Genomic DNA, 14,335 nt, shown 5'->3' with positions numbered 1-14,335 from the left:
GGATTCAGGACTTCTTCAGGACTCTGCCTGAAGAAGGTCTAACGACCGAAAGCTAGCTACCAGTAAAGCTATTTTCACAAAGACTTGTAGTGTGCGGATTCTTCCCTTAGATATCCAGTCAGACTAGGCTACCATCATGTGAAACCACTTAAATTCAAGATCAGTCGGAAATATATATATTTTTTATATCCTTTTAGGATGCCAGGTGCTTTTTTAATTAATTCAGGCTCTATATGCTACAGCACAGTCACTGTCTGGTTGTAATGAATGAGTGCATTGTTATTGTCACTTATACACATGTAATGAGATTCAAATATCCTATTTCCTATTTCAGTGCCAACATGTAAATATATGTAGTAGGCTATGTATTGAAATGTAAATATGTGTCAAATCTCGCATTCTCATATTAAGTGCTGCTACACGTGTAAAATAATAACTTTAGAGTTCCCGTGTTTTAGACACCACACTGGGTTTGCGAATGGCAGCATCTCCCCGAACTGGCAACCGCACTTGGTTCCGCGTCACTCCGGTAAGCCACGCCCTCTCTCACCTGCTCCGCACCTGTGCGACTCAAAGCCATAGGCTACCGATGGCCAGACACCAGTGACCAAGAGATGGCTGCCTACACGCTTCTGTATCTATTTATAGCAACATGTGTACTTGGGACTGAAATTAACGGTAAGTCAAGGGAGCTTTAACTATGAAGTGAAGCTTGCTAATTAGATTCGATAGACAGCCAGCTATTTGGAAAAACAACTCTCGCACGAGGAACCCGGATGCCCCCTCGTCGGGCGCGCGCCGCTAGATCATGACAAAAACCCGGTGATGATGATGTCCACTGTATCGTTTTATTGTTCGCGTGTTGGTGTTTGGTACGCTAAACCTCAAACATTGTCCTTTGTAAAATATTTACAACATGGCAAAGTTAGCTTTTCAACTTGAAAGTTGATGTAGGCTCGCCTTGTTGCCTAGCTTGTAGCTTTAGACAAGCCAAGTGATCTAACAACCGGCTTTCAATAAGTCACAAAGGTGTTTCTTACAAATAAATGTAAATAAGCTGTTGGGCCGTTGAGTTTGCTGTCCAGGGCGACAGACAGTCCGATTTGTGATGTGCGTTTCTTTGTTTTGTGCTCTGAAGACCAAAATAAAATATTTCCCTAATACAGTAGCCTACTATTGACCATTTCTCTTGCCTATCATTATATTAACAGGCTTGTTGGAAACACAATCATCCGAGTCTCGAGAACGTAACGTTGTCATCCCTAAACTTCTCCAGGAACGAGTCAAGAGACATGAACAGCGCGAAAAATATTCTCCTGAGGTAGGCTGCTCCAGCACACCTGTACTCCTTACCTGTGGTGTAGTCTAGTTAATACACCTGTAGCCTAGTACACCTGTACTCCTCACCTGTGGTGTAGTCTAGTTAATCCACCTGTACTCCTCACCTGTGGTGTAGTCTAGTTAATCCACCTGTACTCTTCACCTGTGGTGTAGTCTAGTTAATCCACCTGTACTCCTCGCCTGTGGTGTAGTCTAGTTAACACACCTGTAGCGTAGTACACCTGTACTCCTTACCTGTGGTGTAGTCTAGTTAATCCACCTGTACTCTTCACCTGTGATGTAGTCTAGTTAGTACACCTATACTCCTCACCTGTGGTGTAGTCTAGTTAGTACACCTGTACTCCTTACCTGTGGTGTAGTCTAGTTAATCCACCTGTACTCTTCACCTGTGATGTAGTCTAGTTAGTACACCTATACTCCTCACCTGTGGTGTAGTCTAGTTAGTACACCTGTACTCCTTACCTGTGGTGTAGTCTAGTTAATCCACCTGTACTCTTCACCTGTGATGTAGTCTAGTTAGTACACCTATACTCCTCACCTGTGGTGTAGTCTAGTTAGTACACCTGTACTCCTCACCTGTGGTGTAGTCTACTCCTCACCTGTGGTGTAGTCTAGTTAGTACACCTGTACTCCTTACCTGTGGTGTAGTCTAGTTAGTACACCTGTACTCCTCACCTGTGGTGTAGTCTAGTTAACACACCTGTACTCCTCACCTGTGGTGTAGTCTAGTTAGTACACCTGTACTCTTCACCTGTGGTGTAGTCTAGTTAGTACTCCTCACCTGTGGTGTAGTCTAGTTAGCTGTAGTGGGTGTGCTGTGATCAACTCCAAATGTTAATATGTATCCTTGCCTATTTGAAGTGGGCACTGGGATAGGGATGCTGTTTAGGTGGGTATAATGCGTATAATGCGTATAATGCGTAGTCCTGCCCGTTATGTAGACCACACCACTGCTCCTCACATCACTGATGGTGCTGATGGTGCGGATGCTAAAGCTAAGCTATGCTACAGCTATACGTTATACTATGTAAGTCCAGCAGCTTGTGATGTTAAAGCTAAGCTATGCTACAGTTATACGTTATACTATGTAAGTCCAGCAGCTTGTGATGTTAAAGCTAAGCTATGCTACAGTTATATGTTATACTATATAAGTCCAGCAGCTTGTGATGTTAAAGCTAAGCTATGCTACAGTTATACGTTATACTATGTAAGTCCATCAGCTTGTGATGTTAAAGCTAAGCTATGCTACAGTTATACGTTATACTATGTAAGTCCAGCAGCTTGTGATGTTAAAGCTAAGCTATGCTACAGCTATACGTTATACTATGTAAGTCCAGCAGCTTGTGATGTTAAAGCTAAGCTATGCTACAGTTATACCAGAGCCCATTTATGGAGAGCCGGTCCACTTGCTATTAACTCCATTGTACCTGCATTGTACCTGCAGTTCCTGATGCAGTTCCACGAGGGGCGATCACGAGCAAGTGATCAAACAATGGGGGTCTATGGGGCTAGACGGCTAAATTGGTCTGTTTCACCTGATTGTCATTAAAAATCGAAGATTGGATTTTAGTTTCTGCAAGCTCAATATGGGTTATAGGTCGAAAGTTGAATGAACAATTACTTATGGCCCTTTGGTTTCTCACAGGCTTGGTCGTTGTTGCCCATAACACAATAGCACCCTGCTAATGAATGACGTCATTGACACATTTAAAAGGCTTTTTAGAGCAATTAAGGGATTTAAAAAAATCTAATACTCAGCCGTGTGTATTTTCCTTGACCCCCCTTTCACATGCAATATTCCGATTTCTACACAAAAAATTATATCCAGACAAAAGTGGATTTTAGGAGAAACTCCATTCACCTCCATTCATTCTCCACTTGCTCGTGATCGCCCTCTAGTTGCAGTACCATGCGTAAGTATTCAGCGAGTGGTCGTTCTCCCCTTATTAGACATTCTCTGGTTATACGCTATACCAGAGAATGTCTAATAAGGGGAGAAGGACCACTTGCTAAATACTTCCGCATGGTACTGCAACTAGAGGGCGATCGCGAGCAAGTGATGAATGAATGGGTAGCAATGGAGCTGAACCCCCCAATACCACATTTGTCTTTATATAATTTTTTCTCCTGAAATTGCATTAATGCATGCGATGCAGGATAACTTGACTTGACAATTAGCTGACCAATGCAATTTTCAATATTTGTTGTTATTCCTAAAAACCCTTTCCAAGTTTTCATGTCACGTGACACAAAAGCGAACCACTTTACGGCCATAGACCTAAAAGAAGGCTTCAGCTTCATGACGGTCGTAATCGGTCGCGATTTCTCGCTGACCAATCAGCATCCATGAGCTAAATGTTAGCATGTTACGCGGAAAGCGGCCCATCCTATGAAAAGCAGAAAGGACATGAGTGACTTTTTATTTCATTTCCAGTGGAAAACCTATACTCAGGTACTACGACAATGTACATTAAGAAATGAAGTTGTCAACTGTGAAAAAAACGAGTTTTAGCCGCTTAGCTCCATAGACCACAATTCATTTATCACTTGCTCGGCAGCGCCCCTAGCGGAATTTCAACAGATTGCAGGAACAATTCGGTACAATGGAGTTAATAGAAAGTGGACCGGCTCTCCCTAAAGGGGCTCTGGCTATACTATGTAAGTCCAGCAGCTTGTGATGCTAAAGCTAAGCTATGCTACAGCTATACTACAGCTATACTATGGCTGCCTCTCATGCAGCGTTTATATGTCCTCCCTCGCTCCTCGATGCCTCGATCCTCACTGATCTACATAAAGAATGATGGGGGGGAAACAATGGGATAGTCTATCCAGTGTTAGTTATAGATCAGTGGGAACGCCCCTCGAGGATCGAGCATCGAGGATCGAGGAGGCATGTTGAGAGGCACCCTATGTGAGTCCAGCAGCTTGTGATGCTAAAGCTAAGCTATGCTACAGCTATACTATGTAAGTCCAGCAGCTTGTGATGCTAAAGCTAAGCTATGCTACAGCTATACGATGTAAGTCCAGCAGCTTGTGATGTTAAAGCTAAGCTATGTTACAGCTACAAGCTAAGCTATGCTACAGCTATACGTTATACTATGTAAGTCCAGCAACTTGTGATGTTTAAGCTAAGCTATGCTACAGCTATAAGCTAAGCTATGCTACAGCTATACGCTATACTATGTAAGTCCAGCAGCTTGTGATGTTAAAGCTAAGCTATGTTACAGCTATAAGCTAAGCTATGTTACAGCTATAAGCTAAGCTAAGCTATGCTACAACTATACGCTATACTGTGTAAGTCCAGCAGCTTGTGATGTTTAAGCTAAGCTATGCTACAGCTATAAGCTAAGCTATGCTACAGCTATAAGCTATACTATGTTGTCTCCCCGCAGGAGAGGCACCCTGAGCGCCTGGTGTACTCGCTGAGGGTCGGCGGCGGCGACCGCACTCTTCTGCTGGAGAAGAACAGGTGAGAAGAACAGGTGACACCTGGGGACCGAGATGGTTCTTTATCGGTTCCACCCAAGGCTGTGAGGGGGTTCTGGTGTGTTCTAAAGGCCAGTGTTCGGTCCATTGTTCCGGTGAGTTCTAAAGGACTGTTTTGTTCTGGTAGGGACTTCCTGTCAGCTGATTTTGTGGAGTATTCCCACGGTCTGCAAGGCAAAGTGGCTCAGAGGACACCGACCAATCACGTGAGAGAATTGAGCTTAACCTTTTATATGCTGTTGAAATGAGTGAAGGTCACAGCTAGTCAAGGCCCGCTCATCTGCAAACTGAAAGCAAGTGCTGTGTGTGTGTGTGTGTGTGTGTGTGTGTGTGTGTGTGTTTGTGTGTGTGTGTGTGTTTCTGAGAGAGACAGACAGACAGACTCAAACATGGCAGACCGGTTCGAATAATGGCTCTATGTTTGAGACTATATGTCCTTCCACGTCAGTGTGTTGGGTGTGTCAGGACTGAACAAACTCAGATTGTAGCCTCATTGTCTCACTTCACATGGGAATCCCTGCATTATAAATGGCACGTTCAACACGCTCACTTCACATGGGAATCCCTGCAATGCAAATGCCACGTTCAACACGCTCACCTCACATGGGAATCCCTGCATTATAAATGGCACGTTCAACACGCTCACTTCACATGGGAATCCCTGCAATACAAATGCCACGTTCAACACGCTCACTTCACATGGGAATCCCTGCATTATAAATGGCACGTTCAACACGCTCACTTCACATGGGAATCCCTGCATTATAAATGGCACGTTCAACACGCTCACTTCACATGGGAATCCCTGCAATGCAAATGCCACGTTCAACACGCTCACTTCACATGGGAATCCCTGCATTATAAATGGCACGTTCAACACGCTCACTTCACATGGGAATCCCTGCAATGCAAATGGCACGTTCAACACGCTCACTTCACATGGGAATCCCTGCAATGCAAATGGCCCGTTCAACACACTCACTTCACATGCTAATCCCTGCATATGCCACGTTCAACACGCTCACTTCACATGCTAATCCCTGCATATGCCACGTTCAACATGCTTACGTGTGTGTGTCTGTGTGTCCAAATGTTCACGATGCAGATGACTGTCTTGTGTGTGTGTGTGTGTGTGTGTCCAAATGTTCACTATGCAGATGACTGTCGTGTGTGTGTGTGTGTGTGTGTGTGTGTGTGTGTGTGTGTGTGTGTGTCCAAATGTTCACTATTCAGATGACTGTCTTGTAGGTGTGTAGGTGTGTAGGTGTGTGTGTGTGTGTGTGTGTGTGTGTCCGTGTCCAAATGTTCACTATGCAGATGCCTTGTAGGTGTGGTAGGTGTGTGTGTGTGTGTGTGTGTGTGTGTGTGTGTGTGTGTGTGTCCAAGGGTTCACTATGAAAGATGACTTGTCTTGTAGGTGTGTGTGGCCCAATCCCAATGTCCGGACTCACAGACTTTGGTGCGCGTTCTCGCGAAATTCGTAAGGGCTTAGGGCTGTCCCAATGTCGAATTACAACGGGCGTGAGGGTTTGAGTACACACTTACCGAGCCCTTTCCGTGAGTTTGCATCGGTGCAGACTTAACCTAAGGGAATTACCCACAGTTCAAAGTGTTGTGACGTTTACCGCGGAGATCATAGAAAAATCCGGAAATTAAGGTAAACAACAGCACGACACACACACGTGCATTGTGCAAATGTTAGCAACGGCTTTGTTAGTAAACATCGCCAAGGTACAGTACATGTGATCTCGTGAAGTGCTGTGCTGTCCCAATCCCAAAATGCCTATCTGAGCCCATGTGGCCTCACACACTCACTCACTTAGCACCTGAGATCAATCAAGTCTGTGAGTCCTTAGTCCACGGCTATGTCTCATTCTGCCTACTTTCGTCAGTGCACTGAGAATGTGCACTGACCACTTACTGCCGTAGTGCCCACTTTCGATGATTAGTATTGTCCCAAAATGAACACTTTTGATAACACACTTGCAGGAAATGACAGGCGGAATGAACGTTACAAACGTGACGTGCTAGGTAGCTAGGTAGCATTAACATGTAAGGTTATGTTAACTCTCCCAATGATTGTTGGCTTTAGTCAGTGATGGCATGTAATAAATGCATTAGACGTCAGTAAACATTTCGTTTTTCTGCTGTAATACCATAGAATTAACATGTATAACATGCTCATCCCCACTGGCTGGCTGCCTTAACGTGCTAGGTAGCTAGGTAGCATTAACCTTTAAATTTTAGGCTAATTAACTCGCCAAATAATTATGTCGGCTTCAGTCAGTGAGGGACATGTAAGTGATGCATTAGACAACAGTACAATGTCTCGTTTTACCACCATTGCTTGCATTTAAATATGACAGCAGAGACAACCGGAGCTGCAACGACACAGGCTCGGCTGAATTGTCCGCCATTGTTTTCTAAGACGTCCCTGGTTCCTCCAAGGGGGCAGCGAACGTTCTGAGAGTGTAGACAGTATGGCGGCCGCCATGCTAACGAGAAGACCGTGGCTAGCTGGCCATTCCATTGAATCCTATGGGGCGTAAGCGCCACTTTGACATCAAATTACGTTAGAGCTGAAGCGTTTTAAGCCTTTATATGAACATTTTCTATTGTCGGGGTACATACTACATTGTGAAATTGACATAATAATCTCGTAACGGTCTTATCGGCTGAGTAATTAACGTTTTTCCGAAGTCAATGCTAAAGTGTTAAAGGCGCATGCGTCCAGCGAGAGTAAAGCGTCGCCATAGGTCAGACTCGGTCAGACTACGTGCCTACGTCACATGTACGACAACTGAGCCTGCGCAGGAGACCTATGACGGAATAAGAAGACCTAAAAAAACCGTTGAAATTTGCTTCCTCGGTCTCTGCTGCCGTCTACGTGATAGCTCTGTCCATATCTTTTACTGTCTATGGGTTCCTCCCCTTCCGCTTTTTAGTCAAGATGGCGTCCGTTTGGCCCCAGCCCTGGCGCGACTGGCTGGGGCACCTGCACCGCACGCCGGCGACCCGGGTTCGATTCCCGCCCCGTGGTCCTTTCCGGATCCCACCCCTACTCTCTCTCCTGCTGGTTTCCTGTCATACTCTCTACTGTCCTGTCGAATTAAAGGCATAAAAAGCCCAAAAAAATAATCTTTAAAAAAAAGATGGCGTCCGTTTAGTGGGAGTAGGCTCCATCGTTCCACACTGAACTTTTTGACCGTTTTTAGGGGGTCATCCGGGTACCTTCAGTGCACTGACTTTTTGTGTTATCTACACTACCTACTGGTCGAAGGGTAGACGTAGGAGGAATGAGACACAGCCCTAGTCTTTAGGGCTGACATTGGGATTGGGCCTGTGTGTGTGTGTGTGTCCAAGTGTTCACTATGCAGATGACTGTCTTGTAGGTGTGTGTGTGTGTGTCCAAGTGTTCACTATGCAGATGACTGTCTTGTAGGTGTGTGTGTGTGTGTGTGTGTGTCCAAGTGTTCACTATGCAGATGACTGTCTTATAGGTGTGTGTGTGTGTGTGTGTGTGTCCAAGTGTTCACTATGCAGATGACTGTCTTGTAGGTGTGTGTGTGTTTGTGTGTGTGTGTGTGTGTGTGTGTGCGTGTGTGTCCAAGTGTTCACTATGCAGATGACTGTCTTGTAGGTGTGTGTGTGTGTGTGTGTGTGTGTGTGTGTGTGTGTGTGTGTGTCCAAGTGTTCACTATGCAGATGACTGTCTTGTAGGTGCCCTGTCATTATCATGGCTATGTGGAGGGTGATGAGGAGTCACTGGTAGCCCTCAGCGCCTGTGCAGGACTCCGGTAGGTGTGTGTGTGTGTGTGTGTGTGTGTGTGTGACCCGTTCCTCTGCTTCTCTATACTCTGTGTTGCTGCTTCACTTTATAGTTATTGCTGAATGTGTTCTTTGTTGTTTTACAAGGAAGTGTTTTGAGAAAATCTTTATCCATTATATATATATGTGTGTGTGTGTGTGTGTGTGTGTGTGTGTGTGTGCTAGGGGAGTGGTTTATGTGGATAATCAGGTGTGTGTGTGTGTGTGTGTGTGTGTGTGTGTGTGTGTGTGTGTGTGTGTGTGTGTGCTAGGGGAGTGGTCTATGTGGATAATCAGGTGTGTGTGTGTGTGTGCTAGTGATGCGCGGGTGTGTGTGTGTGTGTGACCCGTTCCTCTGCTTCTCTATACTCTGTGTTGCTGCTTCACTTTATAGTTATTGCTGAATGTGTTCTTTGTTGTTTTACAAGGAAGTGTTTTGAGAAAAAAATTATCCATTATATATGTGTGTGTGTGCTAGGGGAGTGGTTTATGTAGATAATCAGGTGTGTATGTGTGTGTGTGTGTGTGTGTGTGTGTGTGTGTGTGTGTGTGTGTGTGCTAGGGGAGTGGTCTATGTGGATAATCAGGTGTGTGTGTGTGTGTGTGTGTGCTAGTGATGCGCGGGTGTGTGTGTGTGTGTGTGACCCGCTCCTCTGCTTCTCTATACTCTGTGTTGCTGCTTCACTTCATAGTTATTGCTGAATGTGTTCTTTGTTGTTTTACAAGGAAGTGTTTTGAGAAAATCTTTATCCATTATTTATATATATATATATATATATGTGTGTGTGCGTGTGTGTGTGTGCTAGGGGAGTGGTTTATGTGGATAATCAGGTGTGTATGTGTGTGTGTGTGTGTGTGTGTGTGCTAGGGGAGTGGTCTATGTGGATAATCAGGTGTGTGTGTGTGTGTGTGTGTGTGTGCTAGTGATGCGCAGGTCGTCTCGTAAACCGCGGACCCCGTGGGTAACCTGTGGGTCGGGTTTAGGGCGGTGCGGGTCGGGTTTAGGCGGGAAAAGAAATTATCATTTTATTTGCGATGCGGGTTGGGGCGGGTCATTAACTCATTGGCTGCTAGCCATTTTCAGTGCAGAGCGCTCTATACTGCCAGACGTTTTACAGCATTTTGACTGTTTTTCCAAGATCCACCGAACGGTAAGCTTTATGACTATGTAAACACCGAAGGTGAAATTAAAGAGTAGACTCTCTTCTTTCACCAGGAAAAATCGGTTTGTTTCTATCGTTTTCCGTTCTTTAGTAATCGTCAGTAGAACATGGGTTAGTTTTGCTAAAAACACCTGTTTTTGACCAAAAAATGGAGAAAACGATCTTTTTGTGAAAATCAACTTTTTAACGTTAGCCTTTCAGTAGTATGTCAACCACGATTGCACTGTTATCTCGTCAGTCTCGTCAAGTTTGCAAGGGACTCTGATGGTCGCTATAGACTCTGAACAGGACGGTAGACTTAGCAAGCTAGCACTAGCAAAGTTGTTGTTAGTCTATATAGCAGTATCCAATGTAAATGGATCATACCGTTCACATGTTTTCCATCCTTGATGTAAGAAGTAAGCATATTTATTCCCTGCACCGCGTGCAAGCTAGATCCACTGTGGTCGATCTTCAGTGTGTTAGCTTGTTGTATGTCTCTGCATGTGCACTCTGCAGGCAGATACTAATCATCCAAGTGGCACTGCTTCCATCTAGCGGTTCGGATCGCTAGTACAGTCTGTTTACAAGTCTGAAACTCTGCCAGATCGTTCCCAAGCCCACCCATGAGCCCTCCCCATTGAAAATAGACGTCAATGGCAGTCAACGTATGTGTCTAAATTGACGTTTAAAGACGTCAATGGCAGTGAATGAGTTAAAAACAAAATTAAATTTAAAATCCATGTATGTTGCGTGCAATTCCCTATAGCCTATATTAAAGGAACCGTATGTAGGATTTTGCCCAAAACGAGTAGACTAGGCTACTGCAATTACTTTCAAAATATAGCGCGGTGTATCGCCTCCCCCTCCCCTCTGAGTCGCGGTTGCCAGCTTGCTGCAGGATTCAACAGGAACGTAGGCTGTCAGCTTTCAATGGCAAGTGCTAATGTTGTTTTCCTCAGTATAATGACAGAGAAACTAACTCTTATAATGTATTGCTAATGTTAGCAATGACTAGCCGTTATTATTTCCCAAACAATTCCTTAGCCTACCTTTTCAATTCAGTGAGCCACCTCCTCCATACGGCTCCACATTACTTTGCACAAACATGCATAACTTTGTTCGACTGTCATGAATAGGCTATTTGAAATGTCCATTTACATTAAACCTACAAGTAGGCTAAGTTAGCCAAACTGATGAATCTTTACCTGTCCAGGAGCAAATTAACAACACTGTGTCTGTCTTCAAATTCTTCTCCGTTTTCAGCCGTCTCTAATCTCCTATACAAATCCTTGTTTTATTTCGGACGTATTTCGTATAATGTTTAGATTACAAACGCTGCTTTGTAGGTTTTTGCTTTGTATTTCTAAATGTTTAAAATGTTTATCATTTTGTTATTAATGACCTGATTTATCGTTTATATTAATCATAGCCTATGCTGTTGCCAGTTTACCGGACGATGTTTCCAAGCACTTTCAGGCTGAAATAAAGACTGTTTTCATGTGAATTACAATGCCCAGTATGTCTATGTAATGGTCGCGGGGCGGGTTGTAGAATAGATACAGTGGTGCGGGGCGGGCTGGGGTGAGCCAAATCATTTCATAAAAGCAGGACCTGCGGGTTGAAAAAATACCCGACCCGCGCATCACGAGTGTGTGCGCTAGGGGAGTGGTCAATGTGGATAATCAGAGCTGTGTGTGTGTGTGTGTGTGTGTGTGTGTGTGTGTGTGTGTGCGCTAGGGGAGTGGTCTATGTGGATAATCAGAGCTGTGTGTGTGTGTGTGCGCGCTAGGGGTGTGGTCTATGTGGATAATCAGAGCTGTGTGTGTGTGTGTGTGCGCTAGGGGAGTGGTCTATGTGGATAATCAGAGCTGTGTGTGTGTGCGTGTGTGTGTGTGTGTGTGTATGATATAGGGGTGTGGTCTATGTTGATAATCAGAGCTGTGTGTGTGTGTGTGTGTGTGTGTGTGTGTGTGTGTGTGTGCGCGCTAGGGGTGTGGTCTATGTGGATAATCAGAGCTGTGTGTTTGTGTGTGTGTGCGTGTGTGTGTGTGTGTGTGTGTGTGTGCGCGCTAGGGGTGTGGTCTATGTGGATAACCAGAGCTGTGTGTGTGTGTGTGTGTGTGTGTGTATGTATGATATAGGGGTGTGGTCTATGTTGATAATCAGAGCTGTGTGTGTGTGTGTGTGTGTGTGTGTGTGTGTGTGTGTGTGTATGATATAGGGGTGTGGTCTATGTTGATAATCAGAGCTGTGTGTTTGTGTGTGTGTGCGTGTGTGTGTGTGTATGATATAGGGGTGTGGTCTATGTTGATAATCAGAGCCGTGTGTGTGTGTGTGCGCTAGGGGTGTGGTCTATGTGGATAATCAGAGCTGTGTGTGTGTGTGTGTGTGTGTGTGTGTGTGTGTGTGTGTGTGTGTGCGTGTGTGTGTGTGTGTGTGTGTGCGCGCTAGGGGTGTGGTCTATGTGGATAACCAGAGCTGTGTGTGTGTGTGTGTGTGTGTGTGTGTGTGTGTGTGTGTATGATATAGGGGTGTGGTCTATGTTGATCATCAGAGCTGTGTGTTTGTGTGTGTGTGCGTGTGTGTTTGTGTGTGTGTGTGTGTGTGTGTGTGTGTATGATATAGGGGTGTGGTCTATGTTGATAATCAGAGCTGTGTGTTTGTGTGTGTGTGTTTGTGCGTGTGTGTGTGTGTGTGTATGATTTTCAATTTTCAATTTAATGTCGCTTATAGAGCGCCAATACATTACACATGTCTCAAGGCGCTTTACAGAGTGTTAGACATTCAAAGAGAGCCCATGAGTAACAGGGGCAAGGAAAAACTCCCTAGAATTGGAGATACATATAGGAAGAAACCTCAGACAGACCCACGACTCAAGGGCCCAACCCATCTGCCTTGGGTCAGTTACAGTACAGTCATTTGTAGTTTGAAAGTTACAATGACAATGAAAGTTCAAATAGTCCAGTGTAGGGAATAAATTGTCCATTAGTAATCCATTAGTTATTTCTGAAGGTGATGGGTCGCTGGGATCCGAGGGCCAAAGATTCGGGCAGGGAACCACAGCAGGCGATGTTAGGGCAGTCATAGGGATGGCGAAGGCAATGGCGATGGTAGGGCAGTCAGAGGGATGTGACTTCAGGTGTGATGAGGGACAGGCACAGAGATGGTTGATGGCTGGTAATGGTTTACCTCACAGGTGAGGTATAGGGGAAAGGGAAGAGAAATAGAGTGTGTTAGTATTACTGTAAGTCATATTAAGTATTAATAAGTATATCAATGGTGATATAAATGGTTATACTATAGAGGGTTTACAAAACGCTTTTACACACCTCTTTTGTGGGGACAGGTGCGTAGGAATAGGTTACCCAGTTAAACCCGAAGAGGCATCCCGCACATCGTCCACCACGCATGCAAACATCCACCCACCCACCACGCACGCAACATCCACCCACCCACAATGCCCCCCCCAATGCCCCCCCCCCCCCCAGGCGAACCCACACACCACCCCTGAACCGCGCGTCGGAGCAGCAGCATGATATGGGGGTGTGGTCTATGTTGATAATCAGAGCTGTGTGTGCGTGTGTGTTTGTGTGTGTGTGTGTGTGTGTGTGTGTATGTGTGTGTATGATATAGGGGTGTGGTCTATGTGGATAACCAGAGCTGTGTGTGTGTGTGTGTGTGTGTGTGTATGATATAGGGGTGTGGTCTATGTGGATAACCAGAGCTGTGTGTGTGTGTGTGTGTGTGTGTATGATATAGGGGTGTGGTCTATGTGGATAACCAGAGCTGTGTGTGTGTGTGTGTGTGTGTGTGTGTATGATATAGGGGTGTGGTCTATGTGGATAACCAGAGCTGTGTGTGTGTGTGTGTGTGTGTGTGTGTGTGTGTATGCTATAGGGGTGTGGTCTATGTGGATAACCAGAGCTGTGTGTGTGTGTGTGTGTGTGTGTGTGTGTGTGTGTGTGATATAGGGGTGTGGTCTATGTGGATAACCAGAGCTGTGTGTGTGTGTGTGTGTGTGTGTGTGTGTGTGTGTGTGTGTGTATGCTATAGGGGTGTGGTCTATGTGGATAACCAGAGCTGTGTGTGTGTGTGTGTGTGTGTGTGTACGCGCTAGGGGTGTGGTCTATGTGGATAACCAGAGCTGTGTGTGTGTGTGTGTGTGTGTGTGTGTACGCGCTAGGGGTGTGGTCTATGTGGATAACCAGAGCTGTGTGTGTGTGTGTGTATGCTATAGGGGTGTGGTCTATGTGGATAACCAGAGCTGTGTGTGTGTGTGTGTGTGTGTGTGTACGCGCTAGGGGTGTGGTCTATGTGGATAACCAGAGCTGTGTGTGTGTGTGTGTGTGTGTGTGTGTGTGTGTGTGCTATAGGGGTGTGGTCTATGTGGATAACCAGAGCTGTGTGTGTGTGTGTGTGTGTGTGTGTGTGATATAGGGGTGTGGTCTATGTGGATAAGCAGAGCTGTGTGTGTGTGTGTGTGTGTGTGTGTACGCGCTAGGGGTGTGGTCTATGTGGATAACCAGAGCTGTGTGTGTGTGTGTGTGTGTGTGTGT

At 45.3% G+C, this 14,335-nt stretch overlaps 1 protein-coding gene across 1 annotated transcript in view; it reads left to right on the top strand.

Moving 5' to 3' along the window:
- The first annotated feature begins 570 nt into the window (after positions 1-570).
- zgc:174164 (uncharacterized protein LOC570656 homolog) overlaps positions 571-14,335 on the top strand; it is a 70,069-nt gene continuing 56,304 nt past the window's right edge. The window contains exons 1-5 of the mRNA XM_062531292.1: positions 571-678; positions 1,212-1,321; positions 4,734-4,810; positions 4,955-5,033; positions 8,548-8,624. Coding sequence (XP_062387276.1) covers positions 615-678; positions 1,212-1,321; positions 4,734-4,810; positions 4,955-5,033; positions 8,548-8,624 — 407 coding nt within the window. The 5' untranslated portion in view covers positions 571-614. The remainder of the gene's footprint in view (positions 679-1,211; positions 1,322-4,733; positions 4,811-4,954; positions 5,034-8,547; positions 8,625-14,335) is intronic.

Source organism: Sardina pilchardus, chromosome 3, assembly GCF_963854185.1.
Source record: "Sardina pilchardus chromosome 3, fSarPil1.1, whole genome shotgun sequence".
Lineage (NCBI taxonomy): Eukaryota > Metazoa > Chordata > Actinopteri > Clupeiformes > Clupeidae > Sardina > Sardina pilchardus.
This window is presented reverse-complemented; position numbering and strand designations above follow the sequence as displayed.